This window comes from Grus americana, chromosome 8 (assembly GCF_028858705.1).
Source record: "Grus americana isolate bGruAme1 chromosome 8, bGruAme1.mat, whole genome shotgun sequence".
NCBI lineage: Eukaryota > Metazoa > Chordata > Aves > Gruiformes > Gruidae > Grus > Grus americana.
Window position 1 is genome coordinate 10,914,495 of NC_072859.1, and position 21,361 is coordinate 10,935,855.

Consider the following 21,361-nt stretch of genomic DNA (forward strand, 5'->3'; position numbering starts at 1 on the left):
TGGGCAGGAGAAGGTTGAGGAAGCATTTTTACTGCTGCTTACCTATGGGGCTTTGTAGGTGATATGCAGTTTCTTTTCTTGCTGTTCACTCTCTAATATTTTTTTGAAAGCCAGTGTGGGCTGTGAAAAAAAGCTGACCGTGCACCGAGGGGTAATTTTCCAAGGGCCTTTGGTGCCTTCATCTCAGAGGGTTTTTTTTTTTCTTTAACCTCATCTAATTCCACTAGGGTCATTAAAATCAACTAAACCAGCATGCCTTATTTGTATGTAGTTAAAGGAGCCCATCTTAATATGCCTGTGGGGTATTAATAGGGGTTGATTTCTCTCTAAGGAAATGAAGCAAGAAATACTTCTTCTGTGGCTGCTTTTGCTGGAGGATAAGGGAGATTTCAGAACAGCTAAATATTTGCTTTGGCAGCCCCATAACCAAATAACTGGCCATATTTTTCTTAGAACATGATGTGAAGAGAGCAAAGGGGCGAGCTGACTCCCTGAGAACACACAGGTCTTTTGTTGCAAGACCCTGGAGAAGAGGGAGCCCTGCAGCTCAAGACCAGACAAATCAATGCTGAAGGTCCTTTGGAGTGGGCTCCAAAGTGGGGTGCAGGCACCCCAGGGAGTTTGGAAGACGATTTGATTGGGTTACAGAAAGAAAATATTAGAACTTCCATTTATATTTATTTTTTGTCAAAAAAAAAAAAACCACCACCAACTTTTACTGATATTTAACATTCAGATTTGACAGTGGTGATCTCACTTGGTCTGTGTGTCATAGGGTTCCATGTCACACATGGTACCAACGTGTCCTGGGTGGAGAGGGGGTGCTCCACAATGTGGAGGTTTTCACAGTAGCACCCTCACTCATCCGTTTGCTTTCAGCATATTGCAGCGCGCTGCAACTTATATGTGCCCAGTTAAGTGCATTTGTCGATTAGATTTAGTTTTAACCAAACTAACCCTCACAAAATGGACCAGCGGCTTAAAAAGATTCCTCGCAAAGAAACTGCAGAGAGAAGCTAAGACACCAGCAAACAGCAAGAAAATGGCAGAGCCGACACTGCTAATCCTAGTGTGAGCTGTCAGCCAGGGTATGAGGTAAAAACAACGTCTATCCAATTGCACTTGGCAGGAAGTCGATCAAAACAATTTGAAATTGAGAAAACTACTATTTGAAATATGGATTTAAATCTGCTATTGTTAACAATGGACCTTGCCCTTAGTATATTGCGCCTTAAGATATTAGCCAATGCTAGCAAGACCTTTAAAAAATAAGCATCCAGAACATGAAGACAAATCTCTACGTTGTGTCAGTGACGCTTTAAGTCATGTCATACTCAATCCAGTACTTTACAAAATTTCACTAAACTTAATGATGAATGTTTAAAAGCCTTTTTCGAGGCTTCTCACTTGATAGCAAAGGCCAAAAAGTCATATACCTCTGGGGAAACTCTTGTTCTTCCTGCTGCAGTGAAAATGGTTGAAATAATACACAGCGGAAAGTAAGGTGACAAAATACGTTCTTTTGTCAGTAAATACTGTTGGAAGATACATAGAAAACACTGCTGAAGATCTGCAGAACCAGGTATTAGAACAAATTATGCAGAGAGCGCGAGGGCGCACGTGTGTGTTTAAAGGTCCACTTAAACTGAGTTTAGCAGTGTCGTGCTGCTTTTCCACCTATGGCAAATAGCTAAGGTGGAAAGCCAAGTCAGCGAAGGCAAATTGATGACTAACATGGCCTTTCCCTTGACAAGAGTCACGTTCTTCTGTAACCTGCCGTATTTGAAGATCACGGACCATCACGTTAGCGTAGGCTGCCACATGGCAGACCGCAGGCTTTGGTTTGCGAAGGCACTTGAGTCTTCTTGGAGCCTGAATCAAGGAGCAGGTAGGCCTTCTGGGGCAAGATCATTTCTGTGCCTGGGAATTCATCGCATTTGCTCCTCTTGCCATCTTGTCAGAGGAGCAGACGTTCCCTTTAGCTGTCTGGACTGTGGAAGTGGGAGAGAGGTAGACAGCATGTTTAAATGTTCATTTTGAAAATAAAAGAAAGTGACTTCAGTGAAGTCACCCAAGCTTCAGTGAAGCCTCTTGTTGCTAGGCTTCGTTCATGTGATAGGAAAATACTGCCAGTACTTTTGATGCAAAGCAATAGGCTACTGCAGCGCATTCATTTTTTGCATTCATTTTAGCAGCCTTACAAACGCATCGTCTGCCCTCTAGTTAGCTACAGCCAGAACCCAGAGCTGGAAGTCTGGTGGAAATACAGGTACAGAAAACCATATGCGGTGTCGGTAACAGAATGAGAAGAAATCTCGACGATGTATGAACATGAACAATAGTAACCAATATTATGAATACAGGGCTAGTGATAATACAGTGATTGACCAAGTCACCTGTACTGCAAACTCCAAGTGAAAAAAAAAAATTCCGAGTTGCGCAGATGCCAAGATTCCTTTTGGCATCTCCTGTACAGCTGCACTGAAGGGACCTTGCTGGGATCATCGCGCTTTTACCGTGAGTCTTGCTGCCTTGGTGGGAGAGCAACGCACTGCCCCAACTGCCGCCTCGTTGCAGTTCCTTTTCGCTCTGAGGCGTTTCAGGAATCCAGCTGCTACCCTGTGTTCTTGAAAATACCAGTGACAGCACATCAGCAAATGTAATATCCCTGCTAAGTTATTAAGTTAGAAACATACATTATAGAAAAATGAACGTAAAAGTCAAATACATCAGCACCATCTTTTCTTTCCCTGCCTGTAGCTAAATGATACGACGGAATTACTTACTTTAGTTTTGACCTTAAACTTTCTGGTAAATAAGGATGTGTTTTTCTCACTGCGAGAATAGTGTTCAGACGAGCAGTTGCCCCCTCACAAGGGAATTCAGGTTCAGCCCTTGACTTTATTCAGTGTCACAGTTCAGTATTTTGCGTGCGTATGTGTGAGAAATGAGTAAGGAAAATGATACTTTTATATGAAAAGCAGAATTAAGGAACATCATGATAATTTTATGGCTTTGCTCAGGTTACTGAGAAATAGCAGTTTCAGGGTGCGGGATTTCGGACAGAGACTGATCTCCAGAAGCAATTACTTTTCTCTAAGCACCCAGTGAGGACAGCGTTCTAGCTGCGATGACCCTGATGCAGTTCTTGGCTCGGATACGGACAGCGTGACCTTGACAAGGTATCTCAGACCTGTGCTTTGGTTTCTAAGCTATAAAATGCACAAAACATGTTTGTGCCCAAGAGAGGGCTTCCGTTATCAGCAAATGACAAGGAGTTGCTTTATGGTAATCTCACAGAAAAGAGAAATAGCGCTTTGTACAGTTGTGCAGACAGCAAGCGAGAATCCAGCAGAAACTTGCTGCTACTGCTGGTAATCCCAGTCAGTCTAAATTTCAACAGCAAATGAACCCATGGATTACACTGATCTTTGATTAACATATTGGCATCAATTAGCAGGAATGAGCAGCCAAAGTGTTACAAATGGCTCAGTCACGTAAACAAAAGCTATGCTGGTTCACGACTAGGGATCTGCGGTTTCGGCCCGAGCTAAACTGAGCTGCTTGAGCGGTGTCCCCGGAGAGTCTCAGTTTTATCGTGGGCAGACCTCGTTACCCTTTTTTTTGTTTACGGGTCCTCTTTTCACCATGCTCCACCCCAGTCTCCTTCCAAATAAACAGCCTTTTTCCCTGTTCGTCCCAGTTTGCCTACATCTATATTGAAATTTGTTTCTTCTGATGCTGATACCTAGGTAATGCTGACCTTGTGTGGTGTTACTGATATGGTCACAGAGGTACTAGTTGCCTTGCCAGATCTTGCTTACAGATCTAGTCCACCGTGTAAACACCCTTCATGTTCAAGGGAAATAGAGTTTTTCTTCTGTCTTTCATAAACACAGGAATGAATAGGATGTAAAAACCCAGACTGAGATGAGTTTCTATGTATTCTGGCCTCAGGACAAATAGTTTCCGGAGGCACAGCAAGCCTAGATGGCAGCTATTAAGGTAAGAATGCTCGATACACCCAAATTTGCTGGTTAAAAACTGATCACCAATCATTTTGTTTAACCGAGTTCTTACGTCATTTCTTAACTGAGAAAGACTTACCGATTCACATTGCAATCATTGTTCATAGCGTGACCAAGAAATAAAAGCTGTAGTGAACATCTAGCTCACATCTACATGTCACACATCAAAAGCTCATTACAATAAATTGCCAAATCTCATTGTTATTTGTCTTCATTTTTAAATATCACTTTACAAAGTGATGACTTCTTTTTAATTATTTTGAAAGCATTTTGGAATGCTGTTGTAAGTAGCATGTAAATACTATTTTTATCCACCTTTCCTCCCACCACATGATTGACCGGGTTTTGATTAAAAAAGCAGGATTTGTTTATTTCTTGAATGCTTTAATTTCTTTGTTGGTTTATTTACTCACATAGCACTCTCAAAACTCTTGGAAAACCATACAGAACAGCACACACTTCTGATATCACAGAAAGATGGAGTTTTGAGATAAAATACAGAAGAGACCCTTAGAGTGACTTTTTTATTAAAACATACTAAAATGGATGCGAGGCAAACGTTGTATTCCTGAATTGTCTTCATACCTTCAGGCACACAACACGTTCAAAGGCAGAGCCCCAAGAGTACCAATGTTTAAGTGTCATAGGAAATCGTACAAAGTAGGCGGACCAGATATTTTAATAGTTTAAATGTTCTCAAATAACAAAACAAAGACGCTTGCTTGACTTCTTTTGTTTTAAGAATAATAATTAACTACTGAGTAGAATTTGCATCTTTTTAGGCTTTTAAATGGTTTCATACATCCATTAAACACAATTTTTAATTTTGTTTTCTCGATACTTGCTTTTTTTTTTTTCAATACTTGCTTTTTTTTTTTTCCTTGTCCTTTAGAGGCGTTTTACCTGTGAAAGGAGACATGGGTGCTGTTAAGATGTACAAAAAACAAGCCTCTCCTTTCTCTCTGTAGAATTAGAGCTTAACATCATTTAACATCACAGCCTCGAAGGGCATGAAATTAAATCTCAATTTAGCTATATTCTGGAGTCACAAAAGCACTCCTGCTATCAAAACCAACACTGTCCTCAAAGGGCACTACTTGCTCAGCATCTCCTCATCATGGCGCTTTGCTCGAGTCCTCCAGATTTGGGGATGCATCCCCAAGTTTAGCACTGTAAGTCTTACAGATCGCCTTCGTCTTAAGTTTTCCACGCGTATGCCAATATTTCATTCTTCTGCTGCATTCCCAGTCCTCACACCACAAAGCACTTCCACTTCCCTCCCTCTTCAGCTCAGACCCAGCAATGCCCCTGAACACTCATTTCTCAGAGCTGACTGGAGCGATCTTGAAAATATGAGGCATCTTAATTCAGCTGTTAATATCAGAGAAAGAAAATGTACATACCTTTTCTATAGGCTTTCCTGAAGTCCATACTTATTTTCCTCTTTCAACACATCTTGGATACATCAGCTGTCCTCTGTTACACTGCACTTGAAATAAAGTTGTACCGGATTCTGCTCCAAAATGGTTCTGTTTACAGTAAAATCCAACATAATCCCCATGGTAAAAGTAAGCTTGATTCACATAGAATGCTTGCAGCAGCACGTTACTTTTCTCCATTTCGTTTTTTGACAAAGTACATGGCTCTAAAGAAGAGAGACATAATCAGTGTCAATAAATCAATTATTTTTCAAACCCCATCATTTTGACCAGTCTACGCTAAACCTGTAGATTGTTTCCCATTCTCTTGTTATACATGAAATCACCGTTTTTTCGGATACTGCAGGCATGTCATATTTAAGGGGAAAAAAAAGAAAAAAAGCCAGACGAGCTTGCACTTGCTTCTATTAAAGCTTTCATCTCTAGCGGAAAAAAACAAAAGTTGAGATCCTAAAGTTCTAGTTGACAATACTGAATTTATAAATTAGAAGTATCTGAATTTAGAGAGAGTTGGCGTCGTTCAGCCAGCAGAAGAGAAGGCTCCGGGGAGACCTCAGAGCACCTTCCAGTACCTGAAGGGGCCTACAGGAAAGCTGGAGAGGGACTGGTTACAAGGGCATGGAGCGACAGGACAAGGGGGAATGGCCTTAAGCCGAAGGAGGGGAGATTTAGATGAGATATTCGGAAGAAATTCTTCCCTGTGAGGGTGGTGAGGCACTGGCACAGGTTGCCCAGAGAGGTAGTAGATGCCCCATCCCTGGAAACACTCAAGGTCAGGTTGGATGGGGCTCTGAGCAGCCTGACCTAGTTAAGAGGCTCATTGCAGGGGGGTTGGGCTAGGTGATCTTTAAAGGTCCCTTCCAACCCAAACCCTTCTATGATTTAATGAATTATAGAGAGAAATAAGTGCTTATTTATCTTGTCACACCTACCTATACAAACTGGTGGTGAAGTCCACCGTCCTTCGGAACAGTAGATTCTCTCAGATCCTTGCAAAAAATGATAGTCAGAGCAGCTATACTGAACTGAAGAACCACTGTCGTACTGGGTCAGGGGTGGGAGAGTAAGGGCTCCGTTCACAACAGAAGGTGGAGAGCCACATTTTTTGGTAGGAGCTGGAATAACATTAAAAAACATTTGAGAAACATTCAGCTTAAAAAGCTAGCCAAGCAGCAGCTTTAGATATCTATCAGCTCTCAGTGTATTTTCTTGCTATTGCACTCTGTCTCCAATCAGAATGCAATCTTCTGCTTTATTTTAGCCAAAAGAAATCCTTGTGTGCATTGAATTGTTTACAGCTGTCTTTCTACAGAGCTGTGAGTTCCCTGGGCTTGGAGCACAGCTCCTCCCTCCTGTCCACAGCCTTCCCCATCAAAGGAAGCTGGATTGATTTTCTACGCTTGGATATATTTAACAATATAGCTGTCTTGTACAGGGATATCTGTGTGTATCTGTAGTGTTAAATCTTAACCATCTATTATTTACAACAGATTCTAGGCCTGCACTGCCAAAGCAAGTTGTTTCTAAATAGGTCTGAGATTGATTAATTAAAAAGCCAATGAAAAAAGCATTGTTTTACCTTGCATAATGCATTTCGGATATTTCAGTCTGCCGCGGTTACATCGTGTCCTCCCAGGAGATGGAATGGTAGTCCAGAGAAAACTGTATCCCTGTTTACATTCAAACTCTATGAGATCACCATGTAGGAAAATTAATTCTTCCTGCCTCCATTTCAAGTCGATGTTGTTGTTGTTCATATCAGTTACATTAAGAGTGCATGGTTCTAGGAAATAAAAGTGTACTTCAATAAAAAGCAACCTTAAGTGATTTCTTAGCTCCCTTTTGTAGGAGTCAGGAAAGATAACTCTAAATCAATACTTCTAACATGTTTTCGAATCTTGCAAGAAAAAAAAACTATAGGTGCATAAAAAAAAGAATGCAAACGTAAAGAAATGGGATGAAGTAACAGAAATAATATGCAAAAATAAGCCTCAACTGGGAACAGTAAATCACAGAAAACACACTTCTGACAAAATCGGGTTTCTACAAGTGTTTGTAAACTTATGGCAGCCTGGGTTTACCACCAAAGATGAAAAGAACTTTTTTACTGAAAGGATTTTTTTATAAAGAAAATAGTCATCCATCAAAACTAACCTGTCAGATTTGGCTGACAGGTTTGGTAAAGCCTTCGAGGATAGTAGTAGTTTATTTAATTTAAATAGTTTATTTTAAACTGTTAGCCAAAGGAAGTGTTTTGACAATTCCCTTTCTTTGCTTTTTTTCTCTCTTTTGTCACCAGTAAAAGAATGTAGAGATATTCTGAAAAGCTTTTGGAAGTTTTGTGTTTGTCTTTGGGCTTTTTCAGGTTATTCAAGGTCAATATTATGTTGGTTGCTTTCTGACAGGTTTCTTTATTGCCAGGCTCACATCAGGTAGCTTTGCTTTCCATTAGACAGTTAACCTCATTAACTTTTGAAACCACCATTCAACTTCAATAAAGCCTGACAGAGGGACAATTACAAAAATAAATTTCTACAAGTCCCACAAGAATCATTGCCCAACATTAATGCTTTGCTGAGGGAAAAGCAAGGAGAAATCTGTTATTATGCATTTTGATGACAGCACCATAACAACAAATCGGTATGGTTATTTTCCTGAAACTAGCTACAGTATGTCCTCTTTCTGGTCTGATTAGGTGAGGGTTGAAAAGAAATCTCAGAAAACGTGGGAACGATAATGGTTATTTGGATGCTTAGGAGACAAATAACACTCATAGGAAAAGAGTTTTCATTATTTCACAGGATTTGTTGAATTTGAGTATTCAGATCAAAGCATGCTGATCTGGACCTTTCAATCCAGACAAGGTACATTTTATTCATCTAGAAATAAGTAATTAAAACTGAACTGGTTATCTATTCGTATTTTCACAGTATATTACTAACTTAAAGTGAGTCAATTTAACAAAGGATGCTAGTAAAATAGAATTATTTCATTACAGGAAGGAAGGAAAAGATAAACAAACAACTCTTGTAGATCATCAGAAGTAGTATTCCTGCTAGTATTGGTAAATTCCTAATGGGAGTTCTATACGCTGTTTTGAACAGCAAACATAAGAATAACACAGAAAAGTTAGAAAGTCTAGAATGAAATAATAGATATAAAGACACATAACAAAAACAAAGGCTGAAGGTTTAAAAATGAAAGCCCCATAAGTCATTATATTCCTTGCTAATCATATCTACAAGCCATTTTGGCAATGGCTGCAGTCATTCTTTCTAAACATGCACTGAAAGACAGGAAGAAATTAACTGAATGGAGAATATGGAGAAAGAAATTGGAGAATCCTCCTAGGTAACAGGGATAGCAACGTTCTAGAATGGCTCACTCAGGAAAGCAGAGGCATCTGTTTCCTTGGGTGTCTGTAAGAGCAGGCCCGAGGACACCTAGCAGGAGTGGCCTAGGTATATTTGGGTTTGGTTCATCCTCATGTTTCTGGAATCTTTATTAACTTAAATGAAAGAGACAAGGTGGTCATGAAAGGATTATCTAGAAGTTCTTTCCAGTTTTACCTTTCTGTATTACATATGATAAAACTTCCTTTTTCTTACGAGACTTACCTAAGCAAGTTGGTTGTTCTGTCCAGTTTCCTTGGTCACAGTAAACAGTACTAGGTCCGTCTAAAAAATGGTAATGTTGACAGCCATATTCTACTGAGGAACCATTTTTGTAACTTGTCAATAATGGACCAAGAACAGCACCATTTTTAATCACAGGTGGGGAGGTACAGTTTTGCTGCATTTCTAATACGAGATAGGGAGATAGATAATTAGATCACTAAAACAACGTTAACACTGGCAAAAGTATCAGACTAGCGACAGACCGAGCAAAAATTTACGTATAAATAAAATGGAAATGAATACAATTTCTTTTTCAAATTTTGTTTTCAGAAACTCTACACTTGCCTTACCAAATTGCAGACAGGCATTCTCTACGCTTCTCATCTATGTCCGCATTTGACTCTTGCTGGTTTACACGCAATATAGGTTAGTTCTTTTTCTGTGATGAGACTGTCTTTATGTGTTGCTTGAAATGTTTAGCCCATGCATAGTTCAAAATAAACAAAAGAAACCTCACTGGAACTATTAGGCAAAGAATCAGCACAACACTCCTGAATTTGCACTTTCAGACAACACTAAAAGAAGGGGTACAAAATGACTGAAGGTAAATGCTAGCGTATGAAATAAAATTACAAGCGCAGGCTTACAGCTGTAGTTTATAATCACTAGACACAAGCAACAACGGCCTTTCGTTCATTGTCAGACCGCTACATTGACATCTGTAGCACACGTAAACATTTTCAAGAGTAAGGAACTGTACTGTAGCAAAAGAGTATTAAGAGCCGTCGCAAAATGCCTATAATAGCATTGGAGAGTATTGAAGTTCCTTTTAAACAGAAAAGCAATGTTCACCTACTCGTATCTTCACTGCGATATGTTTTGCTTGCCCTTGGGGCTGCATCCGCCTCAAGTGATGGTGGTGCCTCAGATTCCTGTTTATCCATAGTTCCTATAAGGATAGCAGAAACTTAGAACCGGTTTTCTCAGAAACAACTCATTTTCAAATACCAAACCAGACAGACACTGAAGCGTTGTAAGATGTAATAAAATCAATATTCCTGGGAGAACTACACGTCACGGATGTCAGCTGAATTCACCTGGCTCATCCCTTCCTTTTAACCTGTGAACAATGGATCACCTGCCAATTACGCAGCACTTTACCTCTCGAGCATTTTAACAGAGGAGGACATAAACAGTTTTGCAGATGTGGAAACTGATGCTCTCCAGAAAATGAAGGTATTGTTTGAAGAATCTTTTCTGTTCAGTTGTCAGTCTTCACAAAAGTACTAACCAATACAAATAGGGGGTGATGTCCATTTTCCTTTTTCACACTGGATTTCTTCAGATCCTCGCATTTCAAAGGTACTTTGACACTGTATGTGAACTTTGTCTCCGTTATGGTATGTTCTTCTAACTGTGATGATATGGGCATGAGGAGGAAGCGGTGGTGGCGGACACTTATTTTTTACATCTGAAAATAAAAAATGCATATTGTTTTCTCACTAATCAAAACAAAGAACACAATACAATTAATTTTACTATACAGCAGGCAAGTCTATCAAGACTGCACTCAAAAGACATTTTTGGTTGTTCCAGAATAATTGCTTACTCCCATTTTCTTAACAAAATGGGAGACCAGAACAAAAAAGTGATTTTACATTCAACAAATATAAGAGGTATTATGCTATTGCACTGCTATAAACAAATTTGTAATTTCTCCACGTAAACTCAATGAAATGTGCTTTAAAGGACTTCAGGAAATAGAGATTTCCCATACCCTCCATTGATATGATATTTAAAGCAGCTTATGTATTAATTCTAATGCTACAGAAGCAGCAATAATCATAGCCTGTTTCCTATCCCCAAACTGAGTTTGTGATTACTGTATCCTCAAAATTAGATTTAGGCCATGTTTGCATTCTCCTGAGCACCCCACCCTCTCTCTGCTCTACTCAAGAAGAATTCCTGCTGTGTCATCAGAATAAATACAGGTCCTAACACATACCATTTAATTCAGAGATTCTAGTGCACTTTAAACACTACTTTATCTTCTACAAAAGGAAGATGAATTTCATCTTTGTACTCAATCACAGCCTTCTACAAGATTAGCTATAAAGGAATTACAAAACACTAATTTTACTGAAAACTGTGCTTAACACATCTATATTTTTAAAGGGATAAATATAATTTTTTTTAATCTCAAGCACCCCACACACAATGATTATTAAATTTGCTTTAGAAAACACACTTCACAGGAAAAATTCCTGTAAAAATATATTGGAAAAGAATACCATAGATTCAGCTTAAACCAATAAAAATGACTGATTGACCCATCTTCTGTCATCAACACCTGGCATCCCTTGTACATAAAGCTGAGAATTTGTTACCATGAGGCAGCACTATCTCCTAAAGCTTAGAAGTAATCCTCATAAAGGTGTCAATATCCAGATAAAACAATGACCCACAATTATTAAGGTATGTTGAACAACATTATAAATTCTCAGCTAGCCTAAGTGTTGATTTGTATTGTTTTCTGCTGTGTACTATATCTCATCTGGTTCACTAGACCTTTCGTTCTTTCAAAAGTTTCTTTTCTGAGAATCTCCGTTATCCCCCAATGACTGGGGAAGTGACAGTAATTGCTAGAGGTGTGTTTCTGTCCTCAGGATAACCCTTCCAGTTAATTCTGTTGAAAACACGTACAGTTTGGTGAGGCTGTAAAAACTCCGAAAAGTACCACAATCCCTGATCCCAATTCTTAATGCCTCTCAAGAGGCATGTTCCCACCTTGCAAGGTGGGATTAAACATGCTTGATTAAACCTTCAAGTAATCTGAACATGGTTTAACTTGAGCTTCAGGGGCTGGACAACTTCCCTGTAATTGTTGATGCCTGCTTCTCCAGGGTACAATGTACAGAGAAACAACAGCAAGAGACAGTGTCTGCTCTATTCTTAGAGCCCACTGAAAACTGATTCCAATTCTCATTGCCTCCCCGCTGCTACCTTGGCTCCATGTCCTTCGGCTACCACTTGATTTCTATTTAGGTTGTGAACTGGTATAAAAAGCATACTTTTATTCTGTATTTGTAAAGCATTTTGTGAAAGAAGGCGCTAGTATTTCACTAAAAATTTGACATCACAAAACTATAAAAATAAGGTACCTTCACACATGGGAGGCTCTGGATGCCATCCAAAATAGTAACATTGAATGAGGTCAAATTCACTGACAGAATAGTTTTCCTCACAGAAAAAGTGAACTACATCTCCCTCTTCGTAGCTCTTCTTCACGGGATAGAAGCCTCCGTGTGCTATTGCACTCAAAGAAGAGCAAGTTATTTCTAGGGAGAAAGCACACTGCAGTGAAAACCAGCTGAGGAAGATTTCCTCCATCCCAACAGCTTATAAAACAAACCTTTTTGCAAAATTTTGTTCATCTGTAGAATAAATCACATTTGAAACAGCATTATTTTCCAGCCCATTACATACTAGTGCAGTTTGGAGTCCGGGACCACCCATGTGTTAGACACACTGCTGCTTCTGTAGTGTTTCCTCCTGCAGTATGATATCCCTCATCACATTTGTACAGCAGCGTTTCATTCAGTCGAAGCTCTTGTTGGGCTGTGAAGTAGCTGCCGTGATGTAAATTGGGTACTTGACATGACTCTTAAATAAATAAAGCATATACATAATATTAATCACTCTCTTCAAGTTATTCATCTAAAATTTTCCTCAGATACACCTTAAAATTGGTCATATCTGCAGCAAAAATCTTTGCAAGTAATGAAGAAGTAAAAATGCAATAGTTTACCCAAGTTTTCCAGTCTTCATTTGGGAAGAAAGTCTGGATGGCAATAGATTTATTTGAAACAGTGCGATTTCATCTATACCGATTCCTGCTAATATAATTTTATCTACACCAATCATAAAACAAGCAGCATGTGAAATCTGACAACTTCATTGCAAGAGGTACGGCTGACAACCTACTTTAGAAGAATTCAAATGATAACCTAACATAGGCAGTTTGGCCTACGGGTACTGCAAGAACAGCGGAATTATATGTATATAAGATAGATTGTAAAGGAGAGAAATGTAGAATCCTACCAAATTTTTTAGTGCAGCTTGGCTGGGAGGACCATCCTTCTGGCCGACATTGCACTGTATCTTCAGTGCCACCATTCGGAGCGTGGTAGCCTGGGTGACATTTGTATTGCAGTTTCTCCTGTATTTTGAAGTACATTTCTGTACCGTAAAAAAAGCCATTTTCCAGAAGAGGCTTGTTACATTTTTCTAAAAGAAAGGAGACAGCTTTGTTAGAAGGAAAGAATTAACGGAATATTTTTATTCTCTGATAAGCAAGGGGTTTTTTAGCTATCCTGATCTAATCTTCTTTTCTTGACATATTGAAGAAACTCTACCACAATAATCAAAAAATACATCAAACCGATGGGAATAACATGGAACATACCAACCAAGAAATCTAGAGCTAAGGAGGCTCTAGAGAATATACAGCTGAGAGGAAATTATCCATTAGTTTTCCCAAAATGAGGAAACTGGGCAACTTTCTTGGATTTCTTATGAAAACATTTATGGTAAAAGCCCTTAAAGTATGCATTATTGTAAAAATATTCCATATATAAACATGGGTAGTTGGTACACATGAAGGATTGATTTCACCTTCTTGTTCTAACTGACACACTTTATCCCTCTTGCTACGCAGCTTCTGCTCCTGTTCAAGGAAATCCAGCTAGAAGAGTTTCCTGCTAGGAGCAATGACGAGGTTAATAAAGCTAACTCACTGTAGCACTGTGGCACTGGAGACCATCCTTTCGCTGTACAAGTTATTCTTCCATCCTGAGTCCCGGTTTCAGTTGTATAACCCACCATACAAGAATAGGAGAGTTTTTTTTCCTTAAGCATAGGGAAATAGTAACTTTTGAAATTGTAATAGTACTGGGCAATCTGTCCATTTTCTATGTGCGGCAAATCACAAGGTTTATCTGCAAAAAGATGAATATATTTCTCACTACAAATCTCAGCCCATGTATGAACTTTTTTTTGCATGAATTTATTTGATATCAGTTGGATTGATTCAGGCTTTCAAACAAGGTGAGTGAAATTCTGAATACTTACAAACACAAAGGGTCTTGTAAGACTCACCAAAATTAAGATATATTAGAATGATACCAGCTTTCGTTTGCTGCATTCACAAGATCATCAGCTGTAGGATGAAATTTCCTAACGTGAACTGGGCAAAACCAATGCAGGACACATTTCTTTGACTCACTACTTAGCCCAGAAGATGTAAGCACGAGCACCCTTTGCTGCATAAACATACTGATGCCTGCTCTAAAATCCAGTGACAACAGTGTCAAAATTAGCTATGCCATAGCTCCTCATTCAGCAATTGTTATCAGAACAGTATGACAAACTGCCAGGAGGCAATATAGGCATTGAACTCGCTGAAGAAAGGACATTTAAGAACAGTGTCAATGGAAAAGAAAGAAGAAATGGGGGTCGAGGAAAGAACAAGCAGAACTGCAATTAAAAAACCCCAAACAAACCAGTAATTTTAAGCAGTACTGAAAAGAGGGATAGGAAACACGGAACCATCCCAGACTAACTTCTGCGGGTGCCATTTAACTCCCACTCTTTTGCTTTGTGGTAAGGTAAGCCAAGCCAAAGCACTTCAATCACCAGGACACTTCAATATATAAAATGTTTTAATAGTACAAAGTTCAATTTGTATAAGTGCCTCAAAACCGCTCAAATACATTTCAAAAGAAACTTTTTCTGACTAAAAGTCTGAACTTTCCAATGTTACGGCTTTGAAGCTTAAATATGAATCTGTAGCCCTGAGCTACAGCAACAGTTGAATCACAATCACCAGCCATCTCACAACAAAATTATATTTAAAAAGCAGTGCTTACTCTTGGCAAAGATAGGAAAGACATTGCACTTAAGTTACCTAGACGGCACGTTCTAGATTCAATGTACATTTATTAACAATAGAATTCAGTGTATTTACCTTCTGCAAAGAGTTTGCCCGAATACAGCGCAACTAGGAAGAAAAAACTGCTTTTAAATCTCATCTTCATTACTGTCTCCCATCAACAGTTTCCACCACCTGTGAAAATTCCCTAAGTATGACACTTGTAAATAATTAACTGGATTTTCAAAGGTATTCACAAATGCCTTCGTGTCCATGGTATTTTGTAACAAGTTATTTCACCAAAAACACTATTTATTTTAGCGCTCCAAATACCCTAACAGTAGACTTGCAGAATTCCATGTGGCATACTTTACATCAGTAAAGAGGACAGGATTTGTCATTTTACAGTGAAACCAGGTAACGAGCTTATGGAACAATTTAAACTAATTGAACACTGTTCCCCTCAGAACCTCCTGAGTTCCAAGTTTAAAGGGCATTCTGTTACCAGATTATTTACCTTGGCTGAAATAAGAGGAAATAGAAAATTCCTCCCTCCTCCAGCCTACCCCCATCCAACCAGTCAGCTGCATTCTATATCTCATCCATTCTGGAAGCTCTTACATTAAGAGCACAGTCACTACAATTATCTGTCTGTTGGGTTTTACCGTACACAGCTAGCCCCTTTTGAGTCTGTTTTTAAACAAAGGAACAAAAAATTTTAGTGATATTCCAGCTCCTACCAAAAAATGTGGCTCTCCACCTTCTGTTGTGAACGGAGCCCTTACTCTCCCACCCCTGACCCAGTACGACAGTGGTTCTTCAGTTCAGTATAGCTGCTCTGACTATCATTTTTTGCAAGGATCTGAGAGAATCTACTGTTCCGAAGGACGGTGGACTTCACCACCAGTTTGTATAGGTAGGTGTGACAAGATAAATAAGCACTTATTTCTCTCTATAATTCATTAAATCATAGAAGGGTTTGGGTTGGAAGGGACCTTTAAAGATCACCTAGCCCAACCCCCCTGCAATGAGCCTCTTAACTAGGTCAGGCTGCTCAGAGCCCCATCCAACCTGACCTTGAGTGTTTCCAGGGATGGGGCATCTACTACCTCTCTGGGCAACCTGTGCCAGTGCCTCACCACCCTCACAGGGAAGAATTTCTTCCGAATATCTCATCTAAATCTCCCCTCCTTCAGCTTAAGGCCATTCCCCCTTGTCCTGTCGCTCCATGCCCTTGTAACCAGTCCCTCTCCAGCTTTCCTGTAGGCCCCTTCAGGTACTGGAAGGTGCTCTGAGGTCTCCCCAGAGCCTTCTCTTCTGCTGGCTGAACGACGCCAACTCTCTCTAAATTCAGATACTTCTAATTTATAAATTCAGTATTGTCAACTAGAACTTTAGGATCTCAACTTTTGTTTTTTTCCGCTAGAGATGAAAGCTTTAATAGAAGCAAGTGCAAGCTCGTCTGGCTTTTTTTCTTTTTTTTCCCCTTAAATATGACATGCCTGCAGTATCCGAAAAAACGGTGATTTCATGTATAACAAGAGAATGGGAAACAATCTACAGGTTTAGCGTAGACTGGTCAAAATGATGGGGTTTGAAAAATAATTGATTTATTGACACTGATTATGTCTCTCTTCTTTAGAGCCATGTACTTTGTCAAAAAACGAAATGGAGAAAAGTAACGTGCTGCTGCAAGCATTCTATGTGAATCAAGCTTACTTTTACCATGGGGATTATGTTGGATTTTACTGTAAACAGAACCATTTTGGAGCAGAATCCGGTACAACTTTATTTCAAGTGCAGTGTAACAGAGGACAGCTGATGTATCCAAGATGTGTTGAAAGAGGAAAATAAGTATGGACTTCAGGAAAGCCTATAGAAAAGGTATGTACATTTTCTTTCTCTGATATTAACAGCTGAATTAAGATGCCTCATATTTTCAAGATCGCTCCAGTCAGCTCTGAGAAATGAGTGTTCAGGGGCATTGCTGGGTCTGAGCTGAAGAGGGAGGGAAGTGGAAGTGCTTTGTGGTGTGAGGACTGGGAATGCAGCAGAAGAATGAAATATTGGCATACGCGTGGAAAACTTAAGACGAAGGCGATCTGTAAGACTTACAGTGCTAAACTTGGGGATGCATCCCCAAATCTGGAGGACTCGAGCAAAGCGCCATGATGAGGAGATGCTGAGCAAGTAGTGCCCTTTGAGGACAGTGTTGGTTTTGATAGCAGGAGTGCTTTTGTGACTCCAGAATATAGCTAAATTGAGATTTAATTTCATGCCCTTCGAGGCTGTGATGTTAAATGATGTTAAGCTCTAATTCTACAGAGAGAAAGGAGAGGCTTGTTTTTTGTACATCTTAACAGCACCCATGTCTCCTTTCACAGGTAAAACGCCTCTAAAGGACAAGGAAAAAAAAAAAAGCAAGTATTGAAAAAAAAAAAAGCAAGTATCGAGAAAACAAAATTAAAAATTGTGTTTAATGGATGTATGAAACCATTTAAAAGCCTAAAAAGATGCAAATTCTACTCAGTAGTTAATTATTATTCTTAAAACAAAAGAAGTCAAGCAAGCGTCTTTGTTTTGTTATTTGAGAACATTTAAACTATTAAAATATCTGGTCCGCCTACTTTGTACGATTTCCTATGACACTTAAACATTGGTACTCTTGGGGCTCTGCCTTTGAACGTGTTGTGTGCCTGAAGGTATGAAGACAATTCAGGAATACAACGTTTGCCTCGCATCCATTTTAGTATGTTTTAATAAAAAAGTCACTCTAAGGGTCTCTTCTGTATTTTATCTCAAAACTCCATCTTTCTGTGATATCAGAAGTGTGTGCTGTTCTGTATGGTTTTCCAAGAGTTTTGAGAGTGCTATGTGAGTAAATAAACCAACAAAGAAATTAAAGCATTCAAGAAATAAACAAATCCTGCTTTTTTAATCAAAACCCGGTCAATCATGTGGTGGGAGGAAAGGTGGATAAAAATAGTATTTACATGCTACTTACAACAGCATTCCAAAATGCTTTCAAAATAATTAAAAAGAAGTCATCACTTTGTAAAGTGATATTTAAAAATGAAGACAAATAACAATGAGATTTGGCAATTTATTGTAATGAGCTTTTGATGTGTGACATGTAGATGTGAGCTAGATGTTCACTACAGCTTTTATTTCTTGGTCACGCTATGAACAATGATTGCAATGTGAATCGGTAAGTCTTTCTCAGTTAAGAAATGACGTAAGAACTCGCTTAAACAAAATGATTGGTGATCAGTTTTTAACCAGCAAATTTGGGTGTATCGAGCATTCTTACCTTAATAGCTGCCATCTAGGCTTGCTGTGCCTCCGGAAACTATTTGTCCTGAGGCCAGAATACATAGAAACTCATCTCAGTCTGGGTTTTTACATCCTATTCATTCCTGTGTTTATGAAAGACAGAAGAAAAACTCTATTTCCCTTGAACATGAAGGGTGTTTACACGGTGGACTAGATCTGTAAGCAAGATCTGGCAAGGCAACTAGTACCTCTGTGACCATATCAGTAACACCACACAAGGTCAGCATTACCTAGGTATCAGCATCAGAAGAAACAAATTTCAATATAGATGTAGGCAAACTGGGACGAACAGGGAAAAAGGCTGTTTATTTGGAAGGAGACTGGGGTGGAGCATGGTGAAAAGAGGACCCGTAAACAAAAAAAAGGGTAACGAGGTCTGCCCACGATAAAACTGAGACTCTCCGGGGACACCGCTCAAGCAGCTCAGTTTAGCTCGGGCCGAAACCGCAGATCCCTAGTCGTGAACCAGCATAGCTTTTGTTTACGTGACTGAGCCATTTGTAACACTTTGGCTGCTCATTCCTGCTAATTGATGCCAATATGTTAATCAAAGATCAGTGTAATCCATGGGTTCATTTGCTGTTGAAATTTAGACTGACTGGGATTACCAGCAGTAGCAGCAAGTTTCTGCTGGATTCTCGCTTGCTGTCTGCACAACTGTACAAAGCGCTATTTCTCTTTTCTGTGAGATTACCATAAAGCAACTCCTTGTCATTTGCTGATAACGGAAGCCCTCTCTTGGGCACAAACATGTTTTGTGCATTTTATAGCTTAGAAACCAAAGCACAGGTCTGAGATACCTTGTCAAGGTCACGCTGTCCGTATCCGAGCCAAGAACTGCATCAGGGTCATCGCAGCTAGAACGCTGTCCTCACTGGGTGCTTAGAGAAAAGTAATTGCTTCTGGAGATCAGTCTCTGTCCGAAATCCCGCACCCTGAAACTGCTATTTCTCAGTAACCTGAGCAAAGCCATAAAATTATCATGATGTTCCTTAATTCTGCTTTTCATATAAAAGTATCATTTTCCTTACTCATTTCTCACACATACGCACGCAAAATACTGAACTGTGACACTGAATAAAGTCAAGGGCTGAACCTGAATTCCCTTGTGAGGGGGCAACTGCTCGTCTGAACACTATTCTCGCAGTGAGAAAAACACATCCTTATTTACCAGAAAGTTTAAGGTCAAAACTAAAGTAAGTAATTCCGTCGTATCATTTAGCTACAGGCAGGGAAAGAAAAGATGGTGCTGATGTATTTGACTTTTACGTTCATTTTTCTATAATGTATGTTTCTAACTTAATAACTTAGCAGGGATATTACATTTGCTGATGTGCTGTCACTGGTATTTTCAAGAACACAGGGTAGCAGCTGGACTCCTGAAACGCCTCAGAGCGAAAAGGAACTGCAACGAGGCGGCAGTTGGGGCAGTGCGTTGCTCTCCCACCAAGGCAGCAAGACTCACGGTAAAAGCGCGAGGATTCCCAGCAAGGTCCCTTCAGTGCAGCTGTACAGGAGATGCCAAAAGGAATCTTGGCATCTGCACAACTCGGAATTTTTTTTTCACTTGGAGTTTGCAGTACAGGTGACTTGGTCAATCACTGTATTATCACTAGCCCTGTATTCATAATATTGGTTACTATTGTTCATGTTCATACATCGTCGAGATTTCTTCTCATTCTGTTACCGACACCGCATATGGTTTTCTGTACCTGTATTTCCACCAGACTTCCAGCTCTGGGTTCTGGCTGTAGCTAACTAGAGGGCAGACGATGCGTTTGTAAGGCTGCTAAAATGAATGCAAAAAATGAATGCGCTGCAGTAGCCTATTGCTTTGCATCAAAAGTACTGGCAGTATTTTCCTATCACATGAACGAAGCCTAGCAACAAGAGGCTTCACTGAAGCTTGGGTGACTTCACTGAAGTCACTTTCTTTTATTTTCAAAATGAACATTTAAACATGCTGTCTACCTCTCTCCCACTTCCACAGTCCAGACAGCTAAAGGGAACGTCTGCTCCTCTGACAAGATGGCAAGAGGAGCAAATGCGATGAATTCCCAGGCACAGAAATGATCTTGCCCCAGAAGGCCTACCTGCTCCTTGATTCAGGCTCCAAGAAGACTCAAGTGCCTTCGCAAACCAAAGCCTGCGGTCTGCCATGTGGCAGCCTACGCTAACGTGGTGGTCCGTGATCTTCAAATACGGCAGGTTACAGAAGAACGTGACTCTTGTCAAGGGAAAGGCCATGTTAGTCATCAATTTGCCTTCGCTGACTTGGCTTTCCACCTTAGCTATTTGCCATAGGTGGAAAAGCAGCACGACACTGCTAAACTCAGTTTAAGTGGACCTTTAAACACACACGTGCGCCCTCGCGCTCTCTGCATAATTTGTTCTAATACCTGGTTCTGCAGATCTTCAGCAGTGTTTTCTATGTATCTTCCAACAGTATTTACTGACAAAAGAACGTATTTTGTCACCTTACTTTCCGCTGTGTATTATTTCAACCATTTTCACTGCAGCAGGAAGAACAAGAGTTTCCCCAGAGGTATATGACTTTTTGGCCTTTGCTATCAAGTGAGAAGCCTCGAAAAAGGCTTTTAAACATTCATCATTAAGTTTAGTGAAATTTTGTAAAGTACTGGATTGAGTATGACATGACTTAAAGCGTCACTGACACAACGTAGAGATTTGTCTTCATGTTCTGGATGCTTATTTTTTAAAGGTCTTGCTAGCATTGGCTAATATCTTAAGGCGCAATATACTAAGGGCAAGGTCCATTGTTAACAATAGCAGATTTAAATCCATATTTCAAATAGTAGTTTTCTCAATTTCAAATTGTTTTGATCGACTTCCTGCCAAGTGCAATTGGATAGACGTTGTTTTTACCTCATACCCTGGCTGACAGCTCACACTAGGATTAGCAGTGTCGGCTCTGCCATTTTCTTGCTGTTTGCTGGTGTCTTAGCTTCTCTCTGCAGTTTCTTTGCGAGGAATCTTTTTAAGCCGCTGGTCCAT

General features: G+C 39.7%; 1 protein-coding gene across 1 annotated transcript in view; it reads right to left on the bottom strand.

Annotated features, from left to right (window-relative positions):
* Positions 1 to 5,431: 5,431 nt before the first annotated feature.
* LOC129209388 (coagulation factor XIII B chain-like) overlaps positions 5,432 to 21,361 on the bottom strand; it is a 28,420-nt gene continuing 12,490 nt past the window's right edge. The window contains exons 10-20 of the mRNA XM_054833727.1: positions 15,110 to 15,181; positions 13,881 to 14,081; positions 13,186 to 13,371; positions 12,571 to 12,747; positions 12,246 to 12,422; positions 10,376 to 10,555; positions 9,941 to 10,033; positions 9,085 to 9,267; positions 7,047 to 7,250; positions 6,400 to 6,582; positions 5,432 to 5,673 (exon numbers count right to left, since the gene is read on the bottom strand). Coding sequence (XP_054689702.1) covers positions 5,462 to 5,673; positions 6,400 to 6,582; positions 7,047 to 7,250; positions 9,085 to 9,267; positions 9,941 to 10,033; positions 10,376 to 10,555; positions 12,246 to 12,422; positions 12,571 to 12,747; positions 13,186 to 13,371; positions 13,881 to 14,081; positions 15,110 to 15,181 — 1,868 coding nt within the window. The 3' untranslated portion in view covers positions 5,432 to 5,461. The remainder of the gene's footprint in view (positions 5,674 to 6,399; positions 6,583 to 7,046; positions 7,251 to 9,084; positions 9,268 to 9,940; positions 10,034 to 10,375; positions 10,556 to 12,245; positions 12,423 to 12,570; positions 12,748 to 13,185; positions 13,372 to 13,880; positions 14,082 to 15,109; positions 15,182 to 21,361) is intronic.